Raw genomic sequence first — 27,144 nt, 5'->3', positions numbered from 1 at the left:
GAGGCAGGCTGTGCTTAGGGGTTGGCTGGCCTGGTACAGATATTTAAAAAAAAGAGAGTAAGAAAAAAAATTCCTTTTATTTTACATATAAAATATGTTATTTTTTCATGTAAGAAATTTATATAATATATGCATATATAATATGTTATATACATGCATGTATATTATATAATATGTTATATATAATAGAATATGTTATATATGCATATATAATATACATATTATATATAATATCTATACATATATATATGTACATATATGTTATTTTTACATATAAAATAAGTTATTTATCTGTTGTCTCTGTACAACAGATATGACCAATCTCAATTTTTTGGTGCTCGCTTTCACTGGAAAATCAATTAAAAATTGAACAATCATTAGAGCAGGACCAACACAAGCATGGTGCAGGTGCACACCCATGTCAGAGAGTGCTGCACCTCTGGGAAAAGCTACTGCCACAGGCAAGTTCATTCCTTGAGTCGATGTTATGATTAAAACTCAATAACAATTCAAAGGCTGCCCATTAAATACTGAAATAAAACACCAGCATTACTCGGCCTTGGCAAGCTGGCGTAAGCTGCCACTTTTATCATCTTGCTTTGCATTGATCACTACAATTTGGGGTGGTTTTGTCCTACCTCAGAAGTGGTGATGTCAAATTAAGCCTGACCACTCTGACTGTTGTTGTTGTAATGCCTCCCTTCCATGTCAAATTGTTTAGCAGCAATCCACAGTCTGATGTATGGAGTGGTTTTTTCTAACTCAAATTTTTGTGTGTTATAAACAGCTAGTTTGTGTTTACTGTTAAGGTGTTAAAATTAATGATTTCTGAATCCATAATCTTTCCCAAATGAAAGACATTTCATATCCTTGTATGCCTACCTTGCCTATCACTTATGTTAAAATTCTTAATTACAGGAGAATCCTTTGTCTCCAAGGATTGCAGTGGCTGCTTAACCTTAGTCCTGTTCAATTCACCTTTGCCACTGCTTAAAGCTTCTGTAACATCAGCAGCAAGCACAGCTGTGGAAAACATCACAGAGACAAAAACAAGGTGTTAGAGCTCAGCTGTGATTGATGATAAAACGCCACAGCAACAGCAAATCAGGTAACCTGGCACGAATTTACTTTGGAAGCCAACAAGCAAATAAAGGCAGATCAGGTGGGTCCAGCTGCTGGCATGCAGCAAAATTTCAACCAGTTACAGGAGAAATTATTATGCCCTGATATTCTGACTCTTTATATATATATTTTAAACAATACAATTTGCTGTTTCTCACTTCAGAAGCTACAGAACGACTTCAATCTTCCTTCTCTTTATACTCACTTAAGCAAGGAAGGTAAGAGCAGGAATGTTAAGTTTCTGAATCAGAGCTAAAAATAATGATTTCTATCCTATCCTAGGTGAACAAATAAGCCCTCAGGTTTATTCCTTCTAATAAACTTTCATTTCAGAAACAGTTTTTTTTTCTGTAATTAAAAAATGCAAAATAAGAAATGTTATCTTTTTCAAAAGCACATTGTTTGGTATATCCTTCCTTTGTGGGTCAAGTTAAAATATGCATTTGTGAAACAGATGCAAGATCACTTTGAAACAACCAATGTGGCCAAAAGATACATCACATAAAAATTTATATACAGGTGTTTGGCAATGTGATTGAAGGAATATTTGGTAAATCTGGCAAAAGCAGTGCTGCTGGTGCCAGGGTCCTGCAGCTACCACTCAGTCTGTTTACAATGGATATTTTTTTCCTTTCTGTAGTCAATATGAAGAAATGTAAATGGCTGCACAGGAAATATCTGCATCTTCCACTTGGATTTCTTTGGAAATACCAAGAAACAAGAAAAAAGTCTTCAAGTGTTAATTTATCTCCTTCTGGTTAAAAAAAATGAAAAATTCTTTTGGAGAAGACTTTTGTCCAGAGTGTGTGTGAGTCACATCAAGTGCACTGGGGAGGCCTCAGAGTACAAAGTCACGTTTGTAGCCTCCCCAGTGAAGAGTCTGTTGCTCTAAAAGCAAATATTGAGCAGATCTAAAACTGTTCATGGCCCTTTACTTTGCTAGCTGGGATCTGAGGAATGACTTCATGCCAAGCATTCCCTGGGCTGTGTCCTCTAATGAAAGCACACCTTGGAAACAGAGGTGAAAGGATGGAATAGCTGGGCACATTGGCCCTTCTCTTACTCTCCTAGCAGCTGTCACCCACAGCAAAATCAGCCCTGGAGGTGCTCACCAAATGCTCACTCATGGATCTGTATTTAGGAGTGACACAGTGGGGAACGTGCAGCGTGTCCTTGGTAAATGATCTATCTGTAAAGTGCTCTTCTGTAGGCTGTGGTGCTCCTTCTCCACCAGAATGAAAAATAGCAGAGTAATTTGCAAATACCCACATTAATATAACATGACAATAGTCTGATTTGTACATTTAAGGGTCTGTACTTGAAATGAGTGGCAAAATATTCAATTAGGGATAATAGTAGTAGAATTGAACCCATTCTTCCCCAATCTCTTAAAATAAATCATGTAAAACACTTACATTTGCAAGTTTTACCATCTCCCTCCATCCCAGTGGGGCAAATTCCGCATGCATAAGATCCAAAGGTATTCATACAAGACACTCCAGGAAAACAAAGTCCCTCTTCACATTCATTCTTGTCTTCCTGACAAGTGAGCCCTGTGGCAAAGGAAAAGGGAAGTTAATAATCAGGAAAGGCTCCCTGTTCATAGTTCAGCTCAAATGTTGAAGCAGACAAAGGCTCACTTCTCAGCTGCAAACTCATTACAGGGTATGTCACTCATGTTCCAGGCAAATTCCCCACTGTCTCACTTAAACCTGCTTTTATCACACTGTTTATTGCTGTCATTATTGGCACCAGAAGCGCTGAATTTGAGACTACTGCTCATGGAAAGCTGTGCATGTTAAATAAAAATGCACATAAATGAAATTAATGTTGCCCCTGCATGCCATGTCTTTGCTGCTGTTTTTGTTGTCTTGTTCATGTGAGATCTTTGTCATGTCCTGAAGAACCCCATGAATTTCACCATTTTTGGCTTTAGGATATGAGGAGCCATGCACTGACCTCTATTGTACTTTCTGTTTCTGTGTGAACCTCACATAACTGTGAACTGGCCTGATAGAGTCTGGTTGGAGGTAAACCTTACAAAATCATCAGAGTTTTAAAAAAAACTCAAATTTTTCAATTTAAAATCAAAATTTGAAGGAACATTCTGAAAATATCACTGAGCCACAGTGCTGGTATTCAGAGGACAGGTTGCCACAGGATCTGAATCCAAAACAATATCTCTTGACTATTGCTGATTTTAGAAACAAGGTTTTAAAAATCCCTTAAAGCAACTGATTTTCAAATTCACAACTTGGAGTGATTTAATGAATCAAATTAAGGGAGGGTGACCCAAAAGGTAAAATCACTATCTGAACAGCACTGGAGCAGAGTCATCAAATATAATGTTGTTTAAAGCTTCTCCAGGTGCTGCTCTCTCTGGATTTGGGCAAACTTGCTTGGCTACTGCTGGTCACAGGATGTACAGCCCTGGGGACAGCCACAAACCAGCCCTGACCACTTTTATTAATTTATTATTATTTTCTTCCTTGCAGGAATAAACAAGGAGATTGGAGAATCCAGGGACGTGCCTCAATACACAGCACCAGGTACAGAAATGTTTGATCCATATCAGATATCCAGCTTTATTGGGACAAAAGGTCTCAGGATAAAAGAATCTCCTTTTTTTCCTTCAAAAGAGAAATTTGTCACAGAGGAATGAATTGCAGGATGATAAAAACAGAGGATTATTATTCACCTCCTACAACATAATCTCTCATTGCTTCAGCATTGCAGACAGCTTCCACTAGTCCTTTCATGTTAAAATAGTATCTCAGTGTAGAAAAACTCAAATTGAAGTCTCTTTATAGTTTGAGCTGCCTAAAAAGACAGTGAGATCACCTTCCCATGCCTGCTTCTTCTTGAGGAAAAAAAGAGCAGCAGCAAGAAAGCTGCATCCCTTTCCCTGTGCCATCTCAAGTTCATTTATTATGGTTTTCATGCTTGCTTCATTTATTGAAACTGGACATCACACAGGGTTGCAGGAGTAGGCTTACCTTTCTCCTTCCCTTGTTAAATTTTGACTGACTGCTTATATTCCATTATATTTCAATTATCACATTCCTGACATCAGGCTGCTTTTCTCTGATGCTGATTTCTGGTGATGCATTGGGAAATTATTAAACATCACATGGAAAATATTGAATGAGTAGCCCTCTGATTAGATTAGTAATTACTTTCTTTTTCTGAGTATCATACAAAGACTAAACCTGCTACCACCAACAATGAGAGGAGGATCAAAGTCCCCAGTTTCAGTAACAACTGTCACTTCTCCCTTGGTCCCTCTCATATTTCTCTTCTCACCTTTAAATACCCTTTTTTCACTGCAAAGGGCTGTCTTTCGTATCCCAAAGACAAGGGCATTACAGAAATCAAAGGAACACCACAAGTAACAAGATAAAATTAAGCCCCTTGGCTGATTTTTGTGATGTAAAGGTGAAACTATGCAAGCACTGCTTTTCACACAGAGATTTTAAACAGTGTCTGACCAATTTGGGCATAATGACATAAAACCTGATGAATCCAAGGAGAAATGTTTGCAAAGACTGAAACTTGGCTGCATGATGCTGAAGAAGCAGCAGAAATGGACATGAAGCTGCACCAAGAAGTGTCAATTATTCTGTTTACAGGACCTCCTGTGTGTTGTAGCACAGGGGAGTCTCAACTGTCTTGGCACTGCTACAGTACAAATAAAAATAATAGGAATAGAAGTTCATCAAGTTGCAAGGCTGAACCATCTGTGTGTGTGCCAGCTATATTTCTCCATCTCTGCATGGGAAGTTGTTTGAGAAAATAAAGTCCTTTCATGCCTCGATAGGAGCTGACCACCTACAGATGCAAAGAAAGATTTTTTGACTGTGTTCACATTAAGCTGACTCTAAGGGAACAGAAAAATCCCATTTAGGGTCTCTATGGTTATTAGAAACCAGTAACAAATCCTGGGAGTTTCTTCAGTCCCCTGAAATATAAAATGAAATTATGGTTCCATCTTGCTGCCCATCCAACCCCCAGCTTTGAACTAATCACTGCTATATGGGGAAAGAAATAATGATTTTGTGATTGGGATAGTTATCAAGCATGAGTCCTCAGGTGGGTGAGGACTCACCCCTCAGGTGGGTTCTTGCTTTCTGTAGCCAAAAGAATAAACAACAGGGAGCTTTGTTATGTTGTTGACAATGCAGATGAAAAATGAACGAGCTTTGAACACTCAGAAATTCAGTAATAACTCTGGATCAGCCTTCTCTCAGATTTCCTACTGGCTTTTCTCCCTGCCTTGTTGCCATCCTTACATTTTACCCTCACACTGGTGCAGCTGAGCTGCTGCTTTCCTTGCAGGGCTGTTGGGGAAGCTCTCACAAGTTCCCTCCTTGTTTCTACTGCCTGTTTGCTGTCATTTGTAGAGGTTTGATGGGGAAGTGGTGCTGTCACTTGAGCTGCACAGCACTGCCTTCTCATTAGATTATTGATGGTTTTCTGGGGAATTGAGGCATAAACACAGCATCAAGAATGAGCTTTTATTGTTGTCACCGAACCTGCCCTGAAGTAAAATCATCTGCTTCCCAGCTGGCTTGCAGCTCCACTTGTTTATAATTTTTCACCTGCTATTAAAACTTTGAGATGTATTCCTTTTTCACTCAATCATATCTAATTTTATTTGCTTTAGTTGCTTGTGTTTTGGCGTTTTGGAAGAACAGCAAAACCCTTGCACTGTTATTTAACTTGCAAGATCTAAAGGTGCAGGAAAACCTGGTTTTCCTCTGCCATCAAAGTTCTGTGTGCCCTTGTCTCTCCAGTCAGCAGGTCCACTGAAGTTATTAACTCATGGAATTATATTTATTTTTATTCATTTAATCAAATTCCTTACAGGCAATCAAAACTTTTTCTCATTGTGTAGCTCCATAAATTACACCATAAAAATTCCCAATTTTTCCTGTGCTCATAGAAATGTTCTTTCCAGGGGATCACAGACATGCTGCATGTGTTTGGTTGGCTTAGAGATTTTTATATTTTGATCAAACTTCTATGTTAGAGCTTTATTCTCCCTGCTTAGGCTTGTGTGCTCTTGCCTCAGTGGAGTCTCTGGTGGTGTAAAGACTTTGGCCATTTGGTAGCATTACCTGGAGTCAACACAGATTAGGTGTCACACACCTTTTAGGCCATTTTTATGGACTTCTGAAGGATTTTTGTTTTTTATTTCTGCTGGAATTTTATAGAAATGAAATCTGGGCTTGCAGTCCCGCATGACCAAAGCAATAAAGCTGCTGACAGGCAGGACGGGTACTTTGCCCACTGAGTAAAATCTGTTCACTGCTTTTGTTTAAAAATGAGTGTTTTTCTGTATATATGCACAATAAGCAGTAATAATTATGTGCATTTGATGTTACTTCTACTTTAAATTTTTCAAGCCTCTAACACTGGCAGCAGCCAACCTTATGGGTCTTGAGAATGTGAACAGAGCAGGAGGTTAAGTGACCATTTTCTTCCCTTAATTTCATAAAATCACATTTTGGCCAGCTGTTCTAGTTTTGGCCTGGATATAATTTTGAAACCAGAGCACCAGCCTTGAAGAGTTTCAGGGGTTAGATTTTGTTTCATCATCATGTCTGACAACTCACTGGGCTTGTGATTTTCTCACTGTGCTTAAATTTAACAGCTTCAAGCAGGACTAAAGGACAATTTATTTTTCCATGTTTTCCATATCTTCTTCTTCTTCCTAGACTTAAGAAAACTCGTTTAATTCTAGTTCTTTCCTCAGCTTAATTAAGTGAAATCCTGTCAAGTGCAAAAAGGCCCTGGATCTTTGCCTTTTCTCTCTTTCACTCAGCCTTCTCTTTGCTCCATGAGATCATTGATCCATGAGATCTCCTTGCATCCACGAGATCATGGATGGACAAACCCATGGGAAATGAGCAGGAAGCAACAGAGATCTGGGAGGTTCACATCCTCCTTGAGTGATCATTTCAGGACAACAGAGCTTTAGGTCATTCTTCCTCATTATTAGATAGAGAAATACCATCTTTCTATGTCTACAGCTAAGCCATGGCAGCAGAAGAGCAGGGTTTTGTTTTCAGCCCATTTGGCAGATGTTGTGGTCATGCTACACTCAAAGAATCCTGTAGCTCAGTACACCTGTGGTTAAAGCAGAGATGCAAACAGAGAGGTGTTACCTCCCAAACCAGGGGGGCATTGACAAAAGTAGCTCCCCACGCTGTCCACGCAGGTGCCACTGCCACAGGGGTTTGATTTGCAGTCCCTGGTGTCCTCCTGGCAGAATTCTCCATCAAATCCATTTGGGCACAAGCACAGGTATTCACCAAGGCCTGGAGGGTATTTGATATTGGTGACACACGTGCCACCATTGAGGCAGCTGCAGGGCTTCACTCCAACCTGGAAAAGGCAAGAGGGGATTCTGGTAAGGTTCCTCTGGATAACCACAGCTGGGATGGGGATTGTTCCCTTCAGGAAGGGAGAGATTTGCACTGCAAACATGTTATCCACTATTATGGAAACTTATTTCTAACCAATTTCCTTTGTCTAGATGGATGGTCTTATACTCACTGTACTTGTTTATTTGACTGAGAGCTCGACTTCAAAGAGATTTCTTTTTCATCATTTAGGGGCACATTCTGACTTCTTATAAAGAAAAAACCCCAATCTTGTTTGCTGTAACAGCAGATTTCACATCGTATCTGAGGGCGGAATTTGTTCCTTATTCTTCAAAGAAGAAAGGAAAAATCTTTTCTCTTTGCCTGCCTGCCCACCTTCCTCCTTCACATTACAAATGACTCCCAGGCAGGAACATGACTGTGGCATTCCTTATCTGGTGTCTCCCTTCAGGAAAGGGAGATCCATGGTTGTATTTTACCTATTTACAAGAACTGCATTTCTACAGATTCAAAGCTCTGCATTATCTCCCCCAGATAACACAGGTCTAGCTTGAAATATTTCCATTAAAGCCATATCTAGGCTCCAGTTTCCCTTCTGCTGTGTGGGCTCAGCAGATTGGTATTTTGTGGTTTGAATGAGCAAAAATAGGAATCTCTGGGAATAAAAATCTTTTCTTCACAAAACTGTTCTTATGTCAAGAGTCTGTGTCCTGCTTTATTAGCTTATCTGATCAGAGGATTAATGTTAGCCCATACAATAAAGACAAAGCCATGCACAAGCTCTGCCAAGAAACTTAAGAGTGTGGAGTAAAGACATAAGAGCAAGACATCTCTAAAAATATCATTGAGAATGAGTTATAATCTCCCTTTTATAGCTAAAGCCTGGTCTTTTATGTTATATGCTTTTTTTTTTTGTGCAATCCAGATGCAAAATGTGAATTTTAAAGCAGATTAATGAACCATTAAAAGGCTCTGCAAGAATGTTCTTTCAAACAGCAATCAATAGCACTCTCTCTTGTTCCCTGTGTATATAGTTTCTATGTTCTCAGAGATATTTATTCCATTAATTGATCATTATTGCTGTGCTGGATATTATACACTTATGAGGAAATAGCTGAAGCCTTGTTTTTCGAGGCAGTAACAAATTATTAGCTTTGATGACAATCGCACAATTGCACTGACACGACAAACAGGTTTGTTTTGTTTTTGAAGTGCTCTTTCCCCTACCTCAATGGAGTACCTGCTCTGTGCATTGCACTCATCTGACACAGCGAATTCAAAGGTCTGCATTTCTTCTGAATCCACTTTCCAGAGGAGCAGGCCAGCAGGGGAGAGCCTGGCATCCCGTGGCCCAGCCTCCAAGATGAATAGCACAGCTGACCCTTCTGGATCCACCGCGATTAGCTGGTAAACAAAATTCTCACCAATAAATGTCAGCAGCTGGCTGGAGGGGGCCTGGAACACAGGAGGCAGGTTGTCTAAACAGCAAAAATGAAACCATGATTACATAAACTCCACGTTCTCCCACGTAAAGGCTCTCAGTGTGGGTCTTTGAAGGAATGCTCTCAAAGAAAACATGCAGATCATACCCAGAGGCTGATGGAGGAAGAGATTTGTGTGTTAGAGGCAGCAAATAGCTTTACCAAAAGAACACCATTTTCTTCCCCACCTTATTTTTTGTGCCCTGTGCCGAATTTTTGTCCCATCCTGCACTTGGATTAATTTTGATGTGCTATCTGAGTCTTGAGAGTAAATAATACATGATTTCTATAACTTCCCCCTAGTCCCAGTTCTTCTTAAAACTAGTATATATAATATATAACATATAACATATAATATATAATATATAATATATAATATATAATATATAATATATAATATATAATATATAATATATAATATATAATATATAATATATAATGTATTATATAATGTATATCATATATTATATATTATATATTATATATTATATATTATATATTATATATTATATATTATATATTATATATTATATATTATATATTATATATTATATATTATATAATATATAACATAATATATAATATACAACATATAGTATATAGCATATAGTATATAATATATAATATATTATATAATATATTTAGTATATTATATATAATATAATATATATTAATATATTTATATAGTATATAATTTAATAGTATATAATATATTTAGTATTTATATAATATTTAGTATATATAACTAATATATATTATATTAGTTATATATTTAGATATATAATATATTATGTAACTAATTACATTATTATATATTTTATATAATATATATAAAATATATAATATATAATTATATAATTAGTTATATTTCTTATACTTACTTACATATTTAATCCGCCTATCATCCATCCATTTAAACATAAATAAAATAAATCTCAAAATGCTGAATGACAAATGAACTGGGCAGGCAACTCAGAAGGGAAAATAAATTGTAAGCCTTGCACTGAGTAGACTCTCCTGTCTTTACCCACAAGGAGTAATTAAGGAGGCAGTTTGAGTGAATTCAGTTGGGAATAAAGGTCTTTTCAGTGCCAGAGTCTGTCCATCCCCAGTGACAGTGGTGTGTATCATGTCACCATTGGCACTGTCAGTTCCAGGCTTGCTGTTTACATTCAGTATTTCCTTAATGAAGATAAACCCTCCTAATTTTACAAGGGTATTTAGCAGCAGAAGATAAATGCTACCTGAAGATACTTTCAATGTATATAGGTAAGGAGGACAAGGTAAAGAAAATGATTACATTTTATAATTAGAAACCAAGGAAAAGTAAGATCAGATGAGTACCCTGAGGTGCCAGCAGCTCTTTTTGGGCCAGGAATTTCATCTCCATGTCCTAAGCCTGCTCAGTCTCAAGGCATCTTTCCTCTTTAGCCAGCAGTACAAACTGACAGGTATTGATATTTAAATGAATCTTTCACAGTGTAATTTGACCATATTTATGTTTAAATTAAAGCACATTTCCAATACCCAGGAATAATTTCAAGCCATGCTCTAACATTATGAACTATGTATGTGTTCTCATAAGGACTCCTTGCCCTATGCTCATGGGAAATCATCATTAGGGGTTTTTTTGTGGTGCATATAATTTTTATCCAACTTTGCTTTCCATAGCACGGCTTAGATGATGCAATTATTTAAATATGTGTCTCCTTTATTGCTGCTGTGTTATGAGAGCTTTCTAAAATGCTTGTCCAGCAGATTGTCCTGGCAGAACTGTTGAAAGCTTCCATCTATTCATTTACCTTTTATTTCCCAAACACTAAAGCCATGGAGCCCATAAAAGTTGTGCCCAAAGTAATCAATGAAATATTGATGCAGGGTATGCATTTATGGATAAACACAAAGGTGTTAGCTGAATGGATGGTGAGTGGAAGTGGTAGGCACAAAATAACATAAAATCAGATGTTCTGAAAGGAGTCTGTGGAGGAGTGTTTCTAATCCTACAGAGATCTGCTTGCCATCCAGTAAATATATATTCACTCTCCCTATTGCTGAACATTTAAAGAAGTTTTCATACTTTTGAAAAAAGGTCTGACAAACCCTTTCTTATAAATATTTTTAAATTTTGACATAATTTAAAAGTGAACCATGATGTGTGTCAGAATTCCCAAATCACTTCTAGTTTTATAAATTTCAAAACAAATTCAGTTTTTAATTTTTAAGCCATTTCCTGAATTTGAAAATCAAGCTGTCTTGGTATTAGCAATGAGTCTGTCTGTAACACCCAGGATCAGCTCATCCCTGGGGATGCTGCTGCTCTGGCCAGCAGAATATAAGCTCAGGTTGGATGTGGCTCTGAACAGCCTGGTCTGGTGGAAGGTTTCCCTACCCAGGCAGGGGGTGGGACAAGATGATCTTTGAGGTCCATTTCAAACCTTTCAAAACTTTCTATTATTATATGACAGAAAGGAGGCAAGGTTGGTGAGTCACAGGTAATATCCCTCATTGGATTAAATATTTTTCTGGGGAAAAACACACAGCTTTCAAGTGTAGTCTCTCTTTCAGATCTAAATCACCCTTAGGCATTTTAACTGCTCATTCAAATGGATTTTTAGTTGGCCAGCTTTTGGGATGTAATAAAACCCCAAACAACTGAAGCAGGCTGGTTCTGTGACTCACACACCTTTCTGTAATGTGTTTGGGTTTACAAAGCCTAAAAAGCAGAGAAACCCCTTCTGGAAGCACCACATGGATTTACATAAAAGCAGTAATATGATCTTTATATTGACCAGATGCAAACGTGTAAGGGAGGGGAAGGGCTGTGAGGACAATGCTGTAAAGAGGATTGCCTGTAAAGAGTAGGGTGAGCAATGGTTGTTGTTTACACTGGGCAGGTAGCCATAAAAAACTATGATTTAGTCTCCATCCTTCAGGAGATGCTTCAAAAGGCAGCCTCCCCCTGACCCCTGCCTCCAGGGGCTGCAGAATGAGGCTCTGTGGCAGTGCAGGTAATGAGTGCCTGATCCCTCTCACTTGGACTCCCTGCCAAGCCAAGCTCTGCTATGAGCCATTTCATAGCATTTGGCTCGGCAAAAGGAAGCAGTTCTTGCAGACACCAAAAATACATGCTAGTGTTTTAAAAACAGTATTTTCCCCAAATTGCCTCCTTAAAGATTTGTACCTGCGAGATGCTTGACAGAGATATTTAGGGTTCATCGCTTTTAGCTGACAGACTTGGGCACTGCATGGGCCACAGGCATACCAAATTCTAATTTTCAGGCATTTTTTTCATTTATTAATCTGAGATTTATCAGGTTTCAGACAGAACAAGGTGCATAGTGCATGCAGTGGATTCTGCATTTCTGATGCACCCAATTATTCCCACTAGAAACAGTCCATGTGCACTCACAGGATAGATTCAGCTAAATGGAGGAATGATATATTTAATAAAATGAGTCATAAATTCCCGGATAAGTGCTTCTAAATTCTAGAAAAGAAACCCCTGTCTTACTTGCATTAATAGACCAGGTGAACTTAGAAATGTCAGGTTCACAGAGAAGACAAGGGCTTGTAGGGCTTGACTCTCCTTCACCATAGCAAAGTCCATCTATATTGCATGCATTTTCCTGTCAAAGAAAAGAAAAGGAAATAAAAATGGGTGGGGAATGAAGGCAATGAAAAAAAGGAATAAGAAAGATAAGAAATTGGCAATTATCAATTTCTGGATATAAGCAGAAATTCACTTGACTCTTGAAACAAGGAAACAGCAGCAATTTAAATTTTGGTGCTTTCTGCTTACAGCAAGGAAATTGTGGAAGTTTTCCAGTCCCAGCTTGGGATCCTTGTAGCTTTGAATATTTTAGCTTAGGCAAAGGGGTGTTGCTTTTTGATGGATGATGGATGCAACAGAATGTGACTTTTCCCATTTGCACACTCATGTGGTGCATGTGGTCACAATTCCCAGCTGAGGCTGTTCATATGGGGAGTATCAGGTGTCCATGAAAGGTGAGCTCCACAAGACTCCCAAAATCTGAGACTAGACTATTTCCATTTGAAACACTGGAATCCTGCTCTTCGTAAACATTTGAAAAAGCAAATTCTGCTATAGGAAATTCTGGTATAAAAGCAGAATAAAGAAGTGCATGAGAATTCAGGCTCCCATGAGGGAGCTGCAGAGGAGAGCTGAGCACACCCCTGGTGCCTTGGTGGGGCAGAACATCCCCAAAGCCATCTGTGAGGGGATGCTCTGGGGGCACCGCAGCCTTTGGGCTGACCTGCTCCTCTCCCACTGTGGATCCCACATGGATTGAAGGCATTTGGATATCTACAAAGGGAACACAGGGACATAATTAGAGGTGGAGTTAAAGATCTATCCCATGGGAAGGTCCTATGGAGGAGTCAGGCCTTGCAGCCTGTGCTGGGCAGGTGGGACTTTATCTGGCCATGCAGATTCCCAGAAAAACATGGAATAATCCTGGGAACAAGGGGGATGTCCTTGCCACAGTGGGACAGCAGGACGGACAAACTACCAAACACATTTTCCCTTTCCTTCCTTTGTTTTTCTGAGACTGGTATGTGTCCTGTTACTGGCCCTGTGTTTTCTGTCTATTGCTTTACTGGTGTCCCAAACTGCTTTTGCAAACTGCATTAGTCAGTAATACCACTTTAGGCTAATGGGTCAGGTAGAGAAACAAAAAGCATTCTCATAATGGCCACAACATGATAGAACATGACAGATCTCCAGCACTAAACCCTGGATGTTAATTAGATTTTATTACATTGTTGTTTTCAAGGGCTTGATGCTATGATTAAAAAAAAAAATAAAATTTTTTTTCTGCTGTGATACAGTGTGGTGGTACAGAATGGGCTCCATAAAAGAACACAGAATGTGAAATGGGCTGATATAAAATGTCCCCTAATTGAAACACCTTTTCTGAAAGCAATTTAGGTGTTGCAGAATAATGCAGAAGGGGTATAATTAGACTGTGGTCTGATGCAATTGGAAGCCTAGCTCAAATATTCTCTTGAAGCATCTTAGAATAGAAATTACTATAATCCCTAGAGAACACCATATTGAGAGACCACATCCATTTCTGAGTTTCAAAACTATAAGAAAGCCTTTGACAAAAAGCCCTCACCTTAGCTTTAAGTGAAATTATTCTAACACAATTATTTTAATCTAAAACTAAAGTGGTTTTACCCTCAGTTGGGCTATGCTGGGTTTCCCTGCCCTTTTCACTCTGAGGGCAGTGACAGAGGGACTTTGAGACATCCAGTCAGGGTCAAACTACCACATAGGCTTATAAAGTTACTATAAAGTAACTTCTATTCACTCACTCACTTGGAAAAAAAGTGAACTTGTAAAAAATTTTGGTAACTGGTGTGTGCTTGCAATCAGTGCAGGTTTTAAAGCTGTATTTTCTCATTAGCATTAATGAGAACAGTGAGGCAAATGAGTTAAGATGTACCTGATTAATCTTCATTTTATAAAAAAAGAAGACTGGTGGCCTCCTATTAATTCATACTTGCCTCAGGGTAGGAAAGCAGAATCAGCACATTCAAATATCCCACCTAATACCCTCCAAAATTTTTTTGAAGCCCCACTGCAAACCAGATAATTTGCTTAATGCAGGCCTCTGGAAAAAAGAGAAGAGAAGATCTTTTTAAGGGATGCTACACCAATAATTCCACAGGAAAACTGAGGATTATAGTGCTCTGCAGGCAATTTTTAATATGTTGGCAGTTTAAAACATAGCTGTAGACTTTTGGTTACGGTTTTGAAACTGTCAGAATACTCAGTGTTTGTACGTAGCAGTGTTTAATGCAAGCAGGAATGGTTGATGCTCTCTCAAGGGTGTTCTCACATGACAAAAACTGTATAACATGCTTCTTTGTGTGCCTCTTGCTAAAGCAGAAAATGGGAATAGAAATGATATACCCTCACCAAACAGGCTGGGAGAGGGAAAATAGCAGAGACACTTCAGAAGTGAAGCTAAGCCTCTCAGGGCAGGCTCCTCACTCTTATTTACTCCCACTAACAGCTGCAAAGGATAAATATTGGCAGCCATGAGCTTTCCTGAGGTGTTTGTGTGAGGAAGGTCCATCATAAAGCATGCTCTATCAGGTGTAAATATGAAAAGGGAATAAAATATCGCAGCATGAGGCTGTGAAAGAGAAAAGCAAAGTGTGGGGCTGTGCAGCTGATCTGTGAAATAGGTTTTCCCCTTCCAGAGCAGTTATTACACCCAGCCCATCAGAGGGAGGGAGAGGGCTAAGGGGGAGATGAAGGATCCACGTGAAACCTTGATGATCTTTAAATTACCTTTAATTTGCAGAGTGCGGTGGGGTGGAATTGGCAGAGCTGGCAGAGCGCGTCGTACAGGGTCAGCACCCGCGAGTTACTGTACTGCACGCCGTCATTAGTGACCTGAGTGAGACAAAAATCATCCTCAGAACTCATCATGCTCCATATGGAGACTGTCTGCTCGTTGTGGAGCCATAGCACTGCCCCTTTGAGCTGGAAGCGTGCCAGCAGGATAAATTAAACCACTTGTGAGCGGCTCTGCGAGCTAACAAATTGCTTAATGCTCCAAACTGGAAATTCTTCATTAATAACCAAAAGATCTTTTGGCTCAGCTGGCATTAAGCTTTCTGATTGCTATTAGGTTTTATCCTGAAGGTTTTTTTTTTTTTTTTTTTTTTTTTTTCTGATACCCTCATGGAAGCTTTACTCAAGCACTACAAGGGGGATTTCAAGGAGTTGTGAAACACAATTAACATTTTTGGCTGGGACTCAGAACCACTTTTTTACTAATAGCAAATCAGTAAGTAAAACCCTTGGCCTGAAAGTGAAAAAAAAAAAAAAAAAGAATGTGTATTATATAGGTTTATTTGAAATGAGAATGAGAACCGATTTTTTACTAATAGCAAATCAGTAAGTAAAATCCTTGACCTGAAAAAAAGAAGAATGTGCATTATGTAGGTTTGCTTGAAATTAACCTTATAAAAGATGCAAGGGATGGCAATGAGAGAGAGAAACAGTCTCATTTCTGCAGAAAGGTACATTAGAGCAGTCACCTGTCCCAGCTCATAATGGATAATTCAGGAAGCCTTAAACATGCCCTTTTTTATATAAGAGTGCTTGCACAATACAAAAGAGTTGAGTACATTTATATTTTAATTTTTCCACAGTAAAAATGAAAAGATACCAGAGAAGCGTGGGTAAGTGGAAAGCTTTTGAGAGTGCTTTGTGAGACGTCTTGAGTGGTGTGAACCTTGAAGAGCACCTCAAAACCCTGGGGGAAAGCCGTGCTGTAGACACAGATGAGAACCAGCAGGAAAGCAGAACCTTTTTGTCAAGTATTTTTCAGGTTTTGTCTTCTCACAGCCAAAATAAAGCTGCTGCTTAGCAAATCTAACAGGGCTTGCTTTGGATTCATCAGGTACCCCTGTGTTTTCTTGCTGTTAAAAAAGAATCCCCAGCCCTCCTCCATCTCTCCCAATACCCCAAAGCTGAAACATCCTTGGTCCCTTTGCAGATGATTTTTACAAGACTGAGGCCATAAAGTTTTTAATCAATCAATAAACTCTTCCAGTTCACAGAAAGAATACTAAGTTAAATTGAACAAAGATAAACAGAACTACAGAGATCAAAAAATACATGGTAAGTTTCGTAAAAAGCAGCACTTACCATGAATTGGTTGCAAGTTCATGGAAGAGAATAGAGCAGATTCTCCCACACTGTCTCGTGTGGGATGGTTCTACATTTTGAGCTGAGTGTTTTTCTCTGCCACCACAGAAACCACCACAAGGGCAGGAACAGGCAGCATTCATGGATATTCACAATTTCAACTTAACTTCTTTGGACTAATATAAACTGGTTCAAAAATTCATTGATCTAGTAAAATTCATTATTTTAAGGAAAATATTAGACTATTGACATAATAGATTATAGTGTGTTGTACTATAGGTAAAAGTGTTTTTCAAAGAAATAAAGGATTTCTCCTGCAGTTTGAGAAAAAACTGAAACCCCCTGTAGACCTGCTCTTCACTGAAAGACTCTGGCAGCAAGATTTCCATTAAGAATTTATTATTCCTAGTGCAATTTAAACTTAATTTAAATTCATTATTTTACTGGAGTGTCCAATGTTGTCTCAATATCAGTGCAGTAATAATGGGTGAAAAAATGGCTAGACAGGGAAAAATATAAAAAGCTGTAAAATTGCACTAATTGTTCTGTCTGGAGTGTTGTGAGTGAGATGTAACTCCTATAATTAGATTATTTTTTAATCTGTTTTGGCTTTTTTTTCCCTACATTCTATTATAAACATCTATTTTGAGCTCTTTTTAGAATTGGGCTGGTTTATAGCTATTTTAATTGCTTTTTCATTAGTCATCTTAGTGATGTGGAACAAGTACTTTGATGAGAACTGAGTTGAGCAAACCATTAATTTATTTGGACCTTAAGGGGCAAAAACCAACTTAGAGCTGGGCCTTGTTTGCTTGGGCATAGGTATCATCTGGAAAGAAGGAGCTGTTTCTGCAGAAATGCAAAGGATGCTCAGAAACTCTGTTGCTTTTTTCTCAGGTTTTTCACCCATCATGAAATGATCTTGGCTATTGGCATCACTCTACATAGTCTTTGTAAGAAAGTCAGAAAGTCTCTAAAAAAAAAAAACGAAAGGTGTAAAACTATGCTGAGTTCAAATGCAGTTTTTGCCTCACTGAATTTTTTGTGATTATTTTTTTTCCATTCTAGAGAAATACAGCACCAACAACTTAATGAAAAGGATGAGACCTGCTTCCCAAATTAGATAAATGCCTGCCAAGCTCTTTCACCTCTTCACCCAGGCATCTGCCTGGACAGCTCAAGTCATCTGCTGCCCAAGAATGGGTTTGTATTTTGATATCTCAATTAATTATGCCAAACACTCTGGTGCAGCCACATGTACTTTCTTATCTGCGTTCAGCAGCATGTCATGGGAACAATGGGCAAAATCTGAAACATGACTACAACAGGAGATTAAATGAAAGAGCACTAAGAAGAGCTCCTGCTCCCCCAATGCTGGTAGTGAAAAAAGCTGTAGTGAAATTTTTCTGATTCCTTTGAAATTTCGTTTGGGAAGGGGGAAAGATTCTGAAAATATTGAACAGCGACATTTCCAGAAAAATTGTGTTGACTTTTGGTTCTGAAAAATACTTTAGCTGTGTTTTGAAAAGTAGATACATAGATACATAACCCAGATCATCAATAAGTCTTATGAGCTGCAAAAAGTCTTAAGAGGAATTTTCTGGAACACAAATTTTTGAACACCTGTGGAATTAATTGAAAGTAATTTTTTATCTTGAAAAGCTCCATGATTTTGTTCTTTGTGCTGCCATGTAAGGCCAGCTGCCTTTGAAGCTGAGCACTAGGCTCTGCCTTCCCAATTTGCTCATCTAAAGATCCACAGGAGCTCCAGACTCACATGCAGACTGAGATGATTTAATCGAGCTTTTGCTGCATAGCCGTCAGCCTGGTTCCTCTGCAGGGTTTGAAGGAGAGGGAAAGGGCAGAAAGCTTGCAGGTGCAGGGCTTTTCTGGAGCTTTAGTGCATGGAAAGAGTTTTTGTGGCTGTTTTTGAGAGGAAAGGATGAGAAAAATTGTACAGACCTCCTCAGAGCTGAAAGGAAGCGCTTGAACACAATCAGAATTGTAATAGACCTGTGCTGTGAGGACGATGTCCTGGAACACTGGAGAAACCTTCCTGTGCCCAAACCAGGATTTTACCTATCCTATTGGGCCAGGAACACACAGGGTGTCTCCCTCTCAGATCCTTCCACCATGAAGCAGCATTTTATCTCACAGCTGGCAGAGTTCAACACCTTTTTGGAGCAGTTTTGAGCAGAGCACCTTCCCTCCTGGTCCAGCCCTGGTGTGTGACACAAGAAATGTCCAAGGTCCACCCCAGCAGCACACAGTCAGGCTCTGCACCCACGGGGTCTTACCCTAATGTCCTTAACTCCCAAATCCTTATCTTTTAAAAATAAATTTCTGACCAGCAGATGTGTCCTGCCAAACATCCTTCTGTTTCCCCCAGGCCACGTGGCAGCACGTGTCCCCAGCTGGGTGCAGGCTGCTGCAGGCTGCAGGACAGGCAGGGGTGAGGGGAGTGTTTTATGTGTTTCACTTTGCATTCTGCAATTTTCAGGGCACATCTGCAGTCTCCCTACAATGGCAAGATATTCTTCTCAGCTTCAGAGGCTTAAAAAAAAAAAATCTCAGTTTTGTAAAAAAACAACTGATCTGCAGAAAAAAACCCATCCAGGCCTAGAGGGAGACCAAGGGCAGCAGGCACACAGGGTTGGGAAGGCACTGGTTTCCTGGGGATATTTAGAAAAATAGGTGCCATTTTGTAAAAAGAGGGGCTAAAACAGCAGCAGAAAACCCAGAAGAAGCAGATAGAGCACATGCTTCTTCCTGCAGCCATTCAGACCACGACTGTGACCGTGACATCCCTGCTCAAGCCTGCCCAGGGCACGCACTGTTCATGCACCCAGGGAGTCAAAGCTCTCTGACACTTGCTGCCTAATCAGGAGTCTGAGTTGGGGTTTTCAGAAATGGAATACTAATGATTAACAATTGATTAGCACAACTGCATCAATTTCAGGTGATTACCTCTAGAAGTGGTTGTAATTTGCCCTTTTGGATTGGCTACAGAGACACCGGGGTTTAGCTCATTGTTTTGGTTGGCAGGGTGTTTTTCTTTTCCTCTACATGACATTAGTGCGAATATTTCTACAGGCATTTTCATTTCTGAAAGGAAGAAAACTGTGCTTTGCATTTTAATTTACCACGACAGCTGATTTTTCTCTAAAGCATTTCTTAGAAACACAATAAAATTCCTACTTTCACTTGCCATCGTGCGAACGGCTCGTCACCGGCCACGAAGTGCACAGCCTCTGTGATGTTCAGGAGTGGGATCTGGCAGTCCACAGCCTCAGAGCTCAGGAAATCTGCTTTTGTGCTTTCTTCTTCTCTTGATAGCCATTCACCATTGAGATGCTACAGTAAAGCAGAGGGAGAGTGCAGAAAATGAAGGCTCATAAAGAGATTCCAGTTGTCAGTGTATGTTTATGTTTATAATCAATAATATCAGGCATTCCACGGTGGTTTATTTAAAAGGAAACATGCTGTTACTATAGCTACAGTAAAGGGGAAACCATGCTTAGCTAGGCATGCAGGTGGTCTATTGATTTAGGAAGTGCTGTGGTCTGCACTTGGGATGAGCAGCTGGGATGAGATGGGCTGATGTAATCCAGTAACTTTGTGTTTCCTGCTGGAGCTCAGCAGCCAGCTCGTGGCTCCTTGAAGGTGATGTCAGCTACTCCTCCAGATCAGCTGCACAAAACATCCCAACTTGGGAAGAGCCTATGGAGCCCTGAGGGGGCTCAGCAAATCTCAGCTGCGCCTCGTGAGCGTGCCAGCACCGACTGGGAGTCAGGCTGAGTGTCTGTTCTGAGGTGGATTTATGAGTTTAATCAAACATTTCATAACTGAGGATGCTGATCCACCAAATCACTCAGTTGCAGCATTGCCTGTGTATAGTTGTTTATGATAAAATTACAGTGCTTGCATAAGAGATGGGTTTGATGCTCATCTAAACCTCTGATTTGGTGGTGAAGTATGACTAAGAAAATTCAAATAAGAGCCTCTGTAACTGTGGTGAGGAAACCCTATATTCAACTGCAAAACTTAACATTTAAATGTGTTTAGGAAAACTACCAAGTGTAGTGATTCCAGATGTAGAAAATGAGAAATAATATTGTGATGTCAGGCTTCAGTCGACTACAGAGCGCCTCAACCAAACAGAAGTCAAACAAAATTCTACAGAGGTTATGAGCAAGAATTCATAGCTGTGAATGGATGGAAGGTCTGGAAAGGTCTGAGCCTCTTCAGCTCCCTTCACTTGCAGCAAACACATTGGCAGTGGGCTTGGAAGGTGAAACACTGCTCAAACAGCGAGGGAAGATAGCACAGATCAGAGTAAAACATTTCTATATAAACATGTCAGTGTTGGACTGTATCATCCATATTTCATATTTTAGAGTAGGTAGCTTACAATTAGCCTGGTGACCTGGCAGTGCAGGCTGGGAGAGTCTCTGAAGCCGAGGCCAAACACCCGGATCCTGCTGCACTCCGAGGCGCGGACGTCGCAGAGACCCCCGTTCTCCAGGGCTGTGATTTCCAAAGCTGGCTCTGCAGGGTCAGACGGATACAGAGCTTCAGAGAGCAGCACTTACACTCTGTTCTGCTCTGCTGCAGCAGAGATTTTGTTGTAGCTGTTCCTGGTTGTTGTGGTTTAATACTTTTCCTTAAGGAAGTCTTCCTTGCCTCCCTGTGGATTTCTCTTGAACAGGGAAACAGCAGCTGTCAGAAGGGGAATTAGCAAACCTTCCTTAAATATTATCCTGTGCACCCAGTGCTGCAAGATGTGAGTGTCAGGGCTCCTGAATCAATTCTCTAAAGCTGTGGCTTCGTGTTAAAAGGTCTCCAGGGTTAAAACATTTGTTGACCTAAGTATCCAGTGGCAATACATCCCTGACCCAGGTAAGAGCAGCAATACATCCCTGACCCAGGTAAGAGGGGCAATACATCCCTGACCCAGGTAAGAGCAGCAATACATCCCTGACCCAGGTAAGAGGAGCAATACATCCCTGATCCAGGCAACAGGATGGGAGCACAGCTAAGAGGACAAACCCTCATCCCATAGCATAGAGAAATATGGGAACAAGAGATGACCATGCCACCAGGATCCTTGGAGTGTTAAAAGCAGGGGAAAAGCCAGCCCTAAGTTTTTGGCTTTTTGTTGGTTTTTTCCCCATAAAGTTTTGGCAGCAGTAAAAGGATCCTTAAAGGAAAGCTTTCTTGTGAGGGTTAAATCATTAATGGTAGCACTCAGCTCTGCACTGTGTCAGCACAAAGGTCGTGCACCAGCTAAGTTTCACTTAAATGCTACATTAAAGCCTTAAGTAGAGCTTAAGTGAAGTACAGCCTGTGCTGGCCCTCTTACAAGGCTGACTTCCACCCATTACTGTTTTAAAAGTGTTTTATGGCTCTCAGTTAAAGTTTCATTTGGGTTCTGTTGTACTTTGGGTATTCAACTTTTAAAATTGCTCTTTGCTTTTATACTGGGGTTATTTCAACAGAGGAAAAATGCAAGCCCATTGTATGTCAGAATTCACATCCTTAATTAAGAAAAATTATAATTTGGTAGATATTTGCACCAGCTCTTGGGTAGCACAAGGCTCAGAATGGCTCCAATATCATACATCAATAATAGGAATCGGTTGGGATCGTGGCTGAATATTTTCATTTATATTATTTGTAGATCTAGTGGTTGGGAGAAGCCACTATAATGACAAGTAATACAAATCAGAACACCTTCTACGTGTCTCCTGAACAGCACTTAGTAGCTGGGGCATGACCAGGAGCTCTGGGAAGGATGTTCACCAGCAGAGTGTTGTCCCAGTTGTTATCTCCGCTTGATTCCTCTCCCCTGCCCCATCCCCACTGCTCTGGCAAAGCAACATTGCCCATCAGTTTTCTCTGAGCTGCAGCTTGGCTAAAACAGAAGCTCTCCATCACCTGATATTTTAATGGTACATTAGTTCAGCTCTGATTTGAGGGGCAAAATGCCCTGAGTGGAGCTGATAACCTTTTCTAGCACCTTGCTGTTCCTTTAGGGCTCTGCCATTTAGGCTGTCATTAGGAAAAATGCTGTTTAAACACTGCCATCCCACCAGATTGCAGCCTGTAACAACACAGCCATATGACTTGTGTTTTTCCAGACGAAAAAAGGAAGGAAAGCAACATAAACATGAAAAAAAAAGAGAAAATACTTTTTTCCCCTGCACTTTTGAAGTGCTTTTAGCTTTTCTTTCATTTTTAAAAAAATTGATTTTATTGCAGCAGTATTACCAACACTGCTGGACACTTTGCAATATTTACAAGAAGAGAAATCGTTTACAGCTTATCAGCTTTCATCACTTACTGGTGGATTCCTGTAATGTACAAAACTATTAGTCAGATGTAGTGACTGGTTTTGATAAATTGCCTTCTTCTATGGTTAGTGCATAAAAATTAAAAAATAAAAATGCTTCATTATGTTTTTCATGAGATTTTAATAGTTAGCCCCACTAGTACTGAGGCAGCTTGGATTGCATTAATGTTTTCATTATCACTGCAGATTTTCAGGCTTCTGTGGGTGAAGCAGAATCTCAGAGCCTGGGAAGGAGTGGGGCACAGGAATGTGCTCCTGCAGCCCTTCCTGTTCCACAAAAGCACTCTCAGTGCCCAGTGCCTTACAATATCAGCTCAGCATTTTGCACTTATTTCTCTCAAACCATTCTGTACACCCTTGCAAAGGTTTAACCCCAGCCAGGAACTGAATATCACACAGGCACTTCTCACTGCTCCTCCTGGCAGGATCAGGGAGACAATCACAAGGGAGAGAGTGAGAAAATGTGGGAGTTGACTTAAGGGCAGTTTAATGGGAGAAAAAAGGAAGAAAATACAGTAATGATAATAATAATGATAAAATATTTAGAATATATGCACAATGCAATTGCTCACACTTTCCGAGAGATGCCCAACCAGTACCTGAGCAGTGATCCCTGCCCAGCTTTTTTCCCAGTTTATGTACTGAGAGTGATGCCAAATGGAATGGGATATCCCTGTGGCCATTTGGGGTCAGCTGTCCTCTTGGTGTCCCCTCCCAGCTCTCTGAGCATCCCCAAACTCCTCATTGGCAGGACATGAGATCCTGGAAAGTCCTTTCCTTAATGCAAACACTACTTGGCAACAACTACAAACATCTCAGCCTTTAGACCTCAGTATAGGCAGTACATAAATATTGACAAGGGTTTATATATATATATATATATATATATATATATATATATATATATATATATATATATATATATGCCACATGTAATGGGTGTAGAAATTTTAGGGATTTTAAGTATTTGGTTTTAATGAGCATTTCTGTCTGTCTTCCTCCCTGCTTTCTAGTGGTTTTGAATTTTCTCCAGTTTCAACCAAAAAAAGGGAGAGGAAATCTCCATTCCCTTGGCTTTGGAAAAGGCTCCTGGCAGTTGGCAGCTGGGCACTCCAACATCCAGACCCTGTTCTTGCTGGGGATACAGGGATCAAGGTGTGGTTCATGGAGGGGGAGCTGGAAGTGCAGAGAGGTGCTGACATCAGAAGGAAATATTGGAGAGCCTGAAAAACGCCAGCAAAAGGGCTGCAAGTAATTCAGGTAAAGACTGGAGGGAAGGAGCAATAAAAGGAACTGGGAAACATCACAAAGGTGAGAGTGAGGGCAAAAGTGCAGAGAAAGCTGAGGTTGTGGAGACCTGGGATGGATGTCTGATGTCTGTAGGGAGGAGAGAAATCTGTAGGTAATCAGGCAGTTCTTGGAAGGTGCTTGTAAAAAGTACGATATATATGAACATTAATAATTTATGTTTAGGGAGTGTGAATGTCAAAATACAATGAAATCCAGGGCAGAACATCCTCCTTCTTTTCTCTGTATGGCCTATAGGCCAAAAATGTTCTTTGACTGTTACTAGCAGATTAAAAACTGAAGCTCAGGGTGGCACCTGAGGCTCAGATGTGTGACTGGGGCAGCAGTTATGGAGGAGGATTTGGGTAGCTGTGTGTGCACATCCACTGGCTCAGGCATGGACATCCCACTGCATTTCCAGTGCCCAGTCCGTACCCACAGCAAATAAATGCAAAAAAATGCATCTGTCACCTGGCAGAACATTGTGTAGGGACAGTGTGAACAGCAGGAAATGTTTGGGATAAAAAGTAAAAAATAATCTTGTGTTTTCATGAAAGTGTCTTGAGATAAATTGGAGAGAAGGGTCTGGAGTTGAAGGTGGAAATCTCAGAGGCCTCCAGACAGAATAAAGGATCTTTCCTCTTTGGTTTTCAATGCTTGCCCTCGAGGCACACCTCCCCTGCTTTCCCTTCCTTCTCCTCCCATCTCCAGTAGGAATTTCCAGGAAAGAACAGTAAATTCAGAGTTGCTGACTGTGCAGTTTAATTCTGTAATCATTTACATGAATCAAACCTGACAAGGAGCACAGGCTAAATAATAGACTGAAACCCCCACCCCCCCATAAATACATGGTTGGTTTTACAGGTATTTTTTGCAGTGTATTATGTAAATAATATGCACAGATTTATAAGTAAAATGAAGTCAGTTGACACAAAATCAAGAATATTGCAAAACTACACTTATTGAAGTCTTACTGACATATTGAAATGGTTCATGTTGGATTTACTATTTGATTAGAAAAGTATCCCAGCACAAATAAACTTTCTTCTGCAATGTTTGAAAACTACACATGAGGCTTTGGGCTGGAGCAGCAGACCTGAAATTGAAACCAGCAGGAATTTTGTTTGAATAAAGAAAAGGAAAGGAACTGACCTGCTTTTCTTAAAGGGGATGATAAATAAGCAATCTAAGCCATGAAAAACAAATCATGAACCAGATGATAAGTGCTGGGTTGGGTTAAATCTTTGCTGAAGTGAGAAAGTAAATGGCCCATGATGCCCAGGTGCCCTTTCCTTGGAATCAGGCAGCTGATTGAACAACTTTCCATGCCAGAGCTTGCTGGTGTGGATGTGGACCTCCAGCTGCCACAGGTATGAGGGTTCTGCATCAGAGCAAATTGATGCTCAATTATCTCTACAGCTTGGATAGAGCAATTCTGAGTCTGCCACCATCCAAATGTTTGCACAAATATTGTATTTCTTTTGTGTATAATGTTATTTTGGTAATCATAGACACAATCATGGAATGCATGTCTCCTAGAACTTGTGCTATCTATGTGCTAATCCTCCCTAAGAAAAAAACTACCAGCAGCCATATGCTCTTTGCCAGAATTCTTGCACATCAGCGATATCCCTGCTTTCTGAAGGAAAACTGTGTTTTTCCTGTTTCCAAAGCCAGGTCTCAGAGGACCAGAGCAGCTGAAGGAGCTGGGGGTGTCCAGTTTGGAGGGAAGGAGGCTCATGGGGACCATCCCTCTATGACTCCCAGAAAGGAGGATGGGGCAAGGTGTGGGTTGGTCTCTTCTCCCAGCTAGGAAGTGACGGAACAAGAGAAAATGGACTCAAATTGCAGCAGGGGAGGTTTAGATGGGATATTATGGAAACTTTCTACTCTGAAAGGGTGGTCAGCAATGGGATGGGCTTCCCAGGGAAGTGGTGCAGTCACCATCCCTGGGGGTATCTAAAAGCTGTGTAGATGTGGCACTTGGGGACGTGGTTTAGTGCTGGCCTTGGTAGTGCTGGATTAACAGCTGGACTCACAGACCTCAGGGATTTTTTCCAACCTGAACAACTCTGTTTCCATAGTACCAAACTCTAGATCTGTGACCTTTTGCTGGCATGGAGTGAATCTGGTTTTCTGCTTTGAGGGTCTCTGGTACCCAGTGTGGATTGCAGAAATGAGCCCTGAGAGAGAGTGGGGAAAAAACATTTTGCAAGAGCTCCCTGAATGTGAGAAATGGCCTGGCTCAATTTCACACTGAAAGCATCCATGTGCTGCAACAATATGGTAGATTATTTTTTGCTTTAGAAAACTCACTGTGACATTTTAGGTTTATTTAATCCTTCTATTTTTAAAAGGCTTGCTAGCAGTGTACTTCAGCAATAGAAAAGAAGAGGATTGTGCTGTTGACTGCAGAATATTTCTTCTTTTCCAGATGGCCTGGAGAGGTGACCTTGTGTAAAGTTCTGGTTGTGCATTCATGGTGCTCACTGGCACACCAAAGCAAGTCTCAGTTTTGGTCCCTTAAAGGCACTTTAGGGAAGAACTCTTGGAATCTTCTTGAGGCTTCCTAAAAGTGAATGCAGTGATGCCACAAAAAGGATTTGGGTCATCGTGGTGTTATCTTGGTCCTTATGTCCACTCTAGTCCCCAGTTAGTTGGTTTTAGTAATTTTCCCGTGTTTAAAGTTACTGAATTAGATTAAATCTGGTTATTACACTCGGGGTTTTGTTCACAATTGGTTGAATGTTCTGTATCTGGTAGACTGTGAGATCTTAACACAACATAAAATATTATGTAAAGGCCTTAAAGGTTTGCTCTGAATTT

The 27,144-nt window shown here is 40.1% G+C and overlaps 1 protein-coding gene across 1 annotated transcript in view; it reads right to left on the bottom strand.

Annotated features, from left to right (window-relative positions):
- The window catches only part of LOC134420958 (von Willebrand factor D and EGF domain-containing protein-like), a 173,135-nt gene that overhangs the window by 52,700 nt on the left and 93,291 nt on the right, over window positions 1-27,144 (bottom strand). The window contains exons 12-19 of the mRNA XM_063161349.1: window positions 21,091-21,227; window positions 19,878-20,033; window positions 15,312-15,416; window positions 12,501-12,615; window positions 8,736-8,986; window positions 7,290-7,509; window positions 2,538-2,675; window positions 883-1,023 (exon numbers count right to left, since the gene is read on the bottom strand). Of these exons, the coding sequence (XP_063017419.1) occupies window positions 883-1,023; window positions 2,538-2,675; window positions 7,290-7,509; window positions 8,736-8,986; window positions 12,501-12,615; window positions 15,312-15,416; window positions 19,878-20,033; window positions 21,091-21,227 (1,263 nt within the window). The remainder of the gene's footprint in view (window positions 1-882; window positions 1,024-2,537; window positions 2,676-7,289; window positions 7,510-8,735; window positions 8,987-12,500; window positions 12,616-15,311; window positions 15,417-19,877; window positions 20,034-21,090; window positions 21,228-27,144) is intronic.

The sequence above is a fragment of the Melospiza melodia genome, chromosome 8, assembly GCF_035770615.1.
Source record: "Melospiza melodia melodia isolate bMelMel2 chromosome 8, bMelMel2.pri, whole genome shotgun sequence".
Taxonomy (NCBI): domain Eukaryota; kingdom Metazoa; phylum Chordata; class Aves; order Passeriformes; family Passerellidae; genus Melospiza; species Melospiza melodia.
Note: the sequence above shows the minus strand (reverse complement) of the source record. Positions and strands in the feature narration are given on the sequence as shown.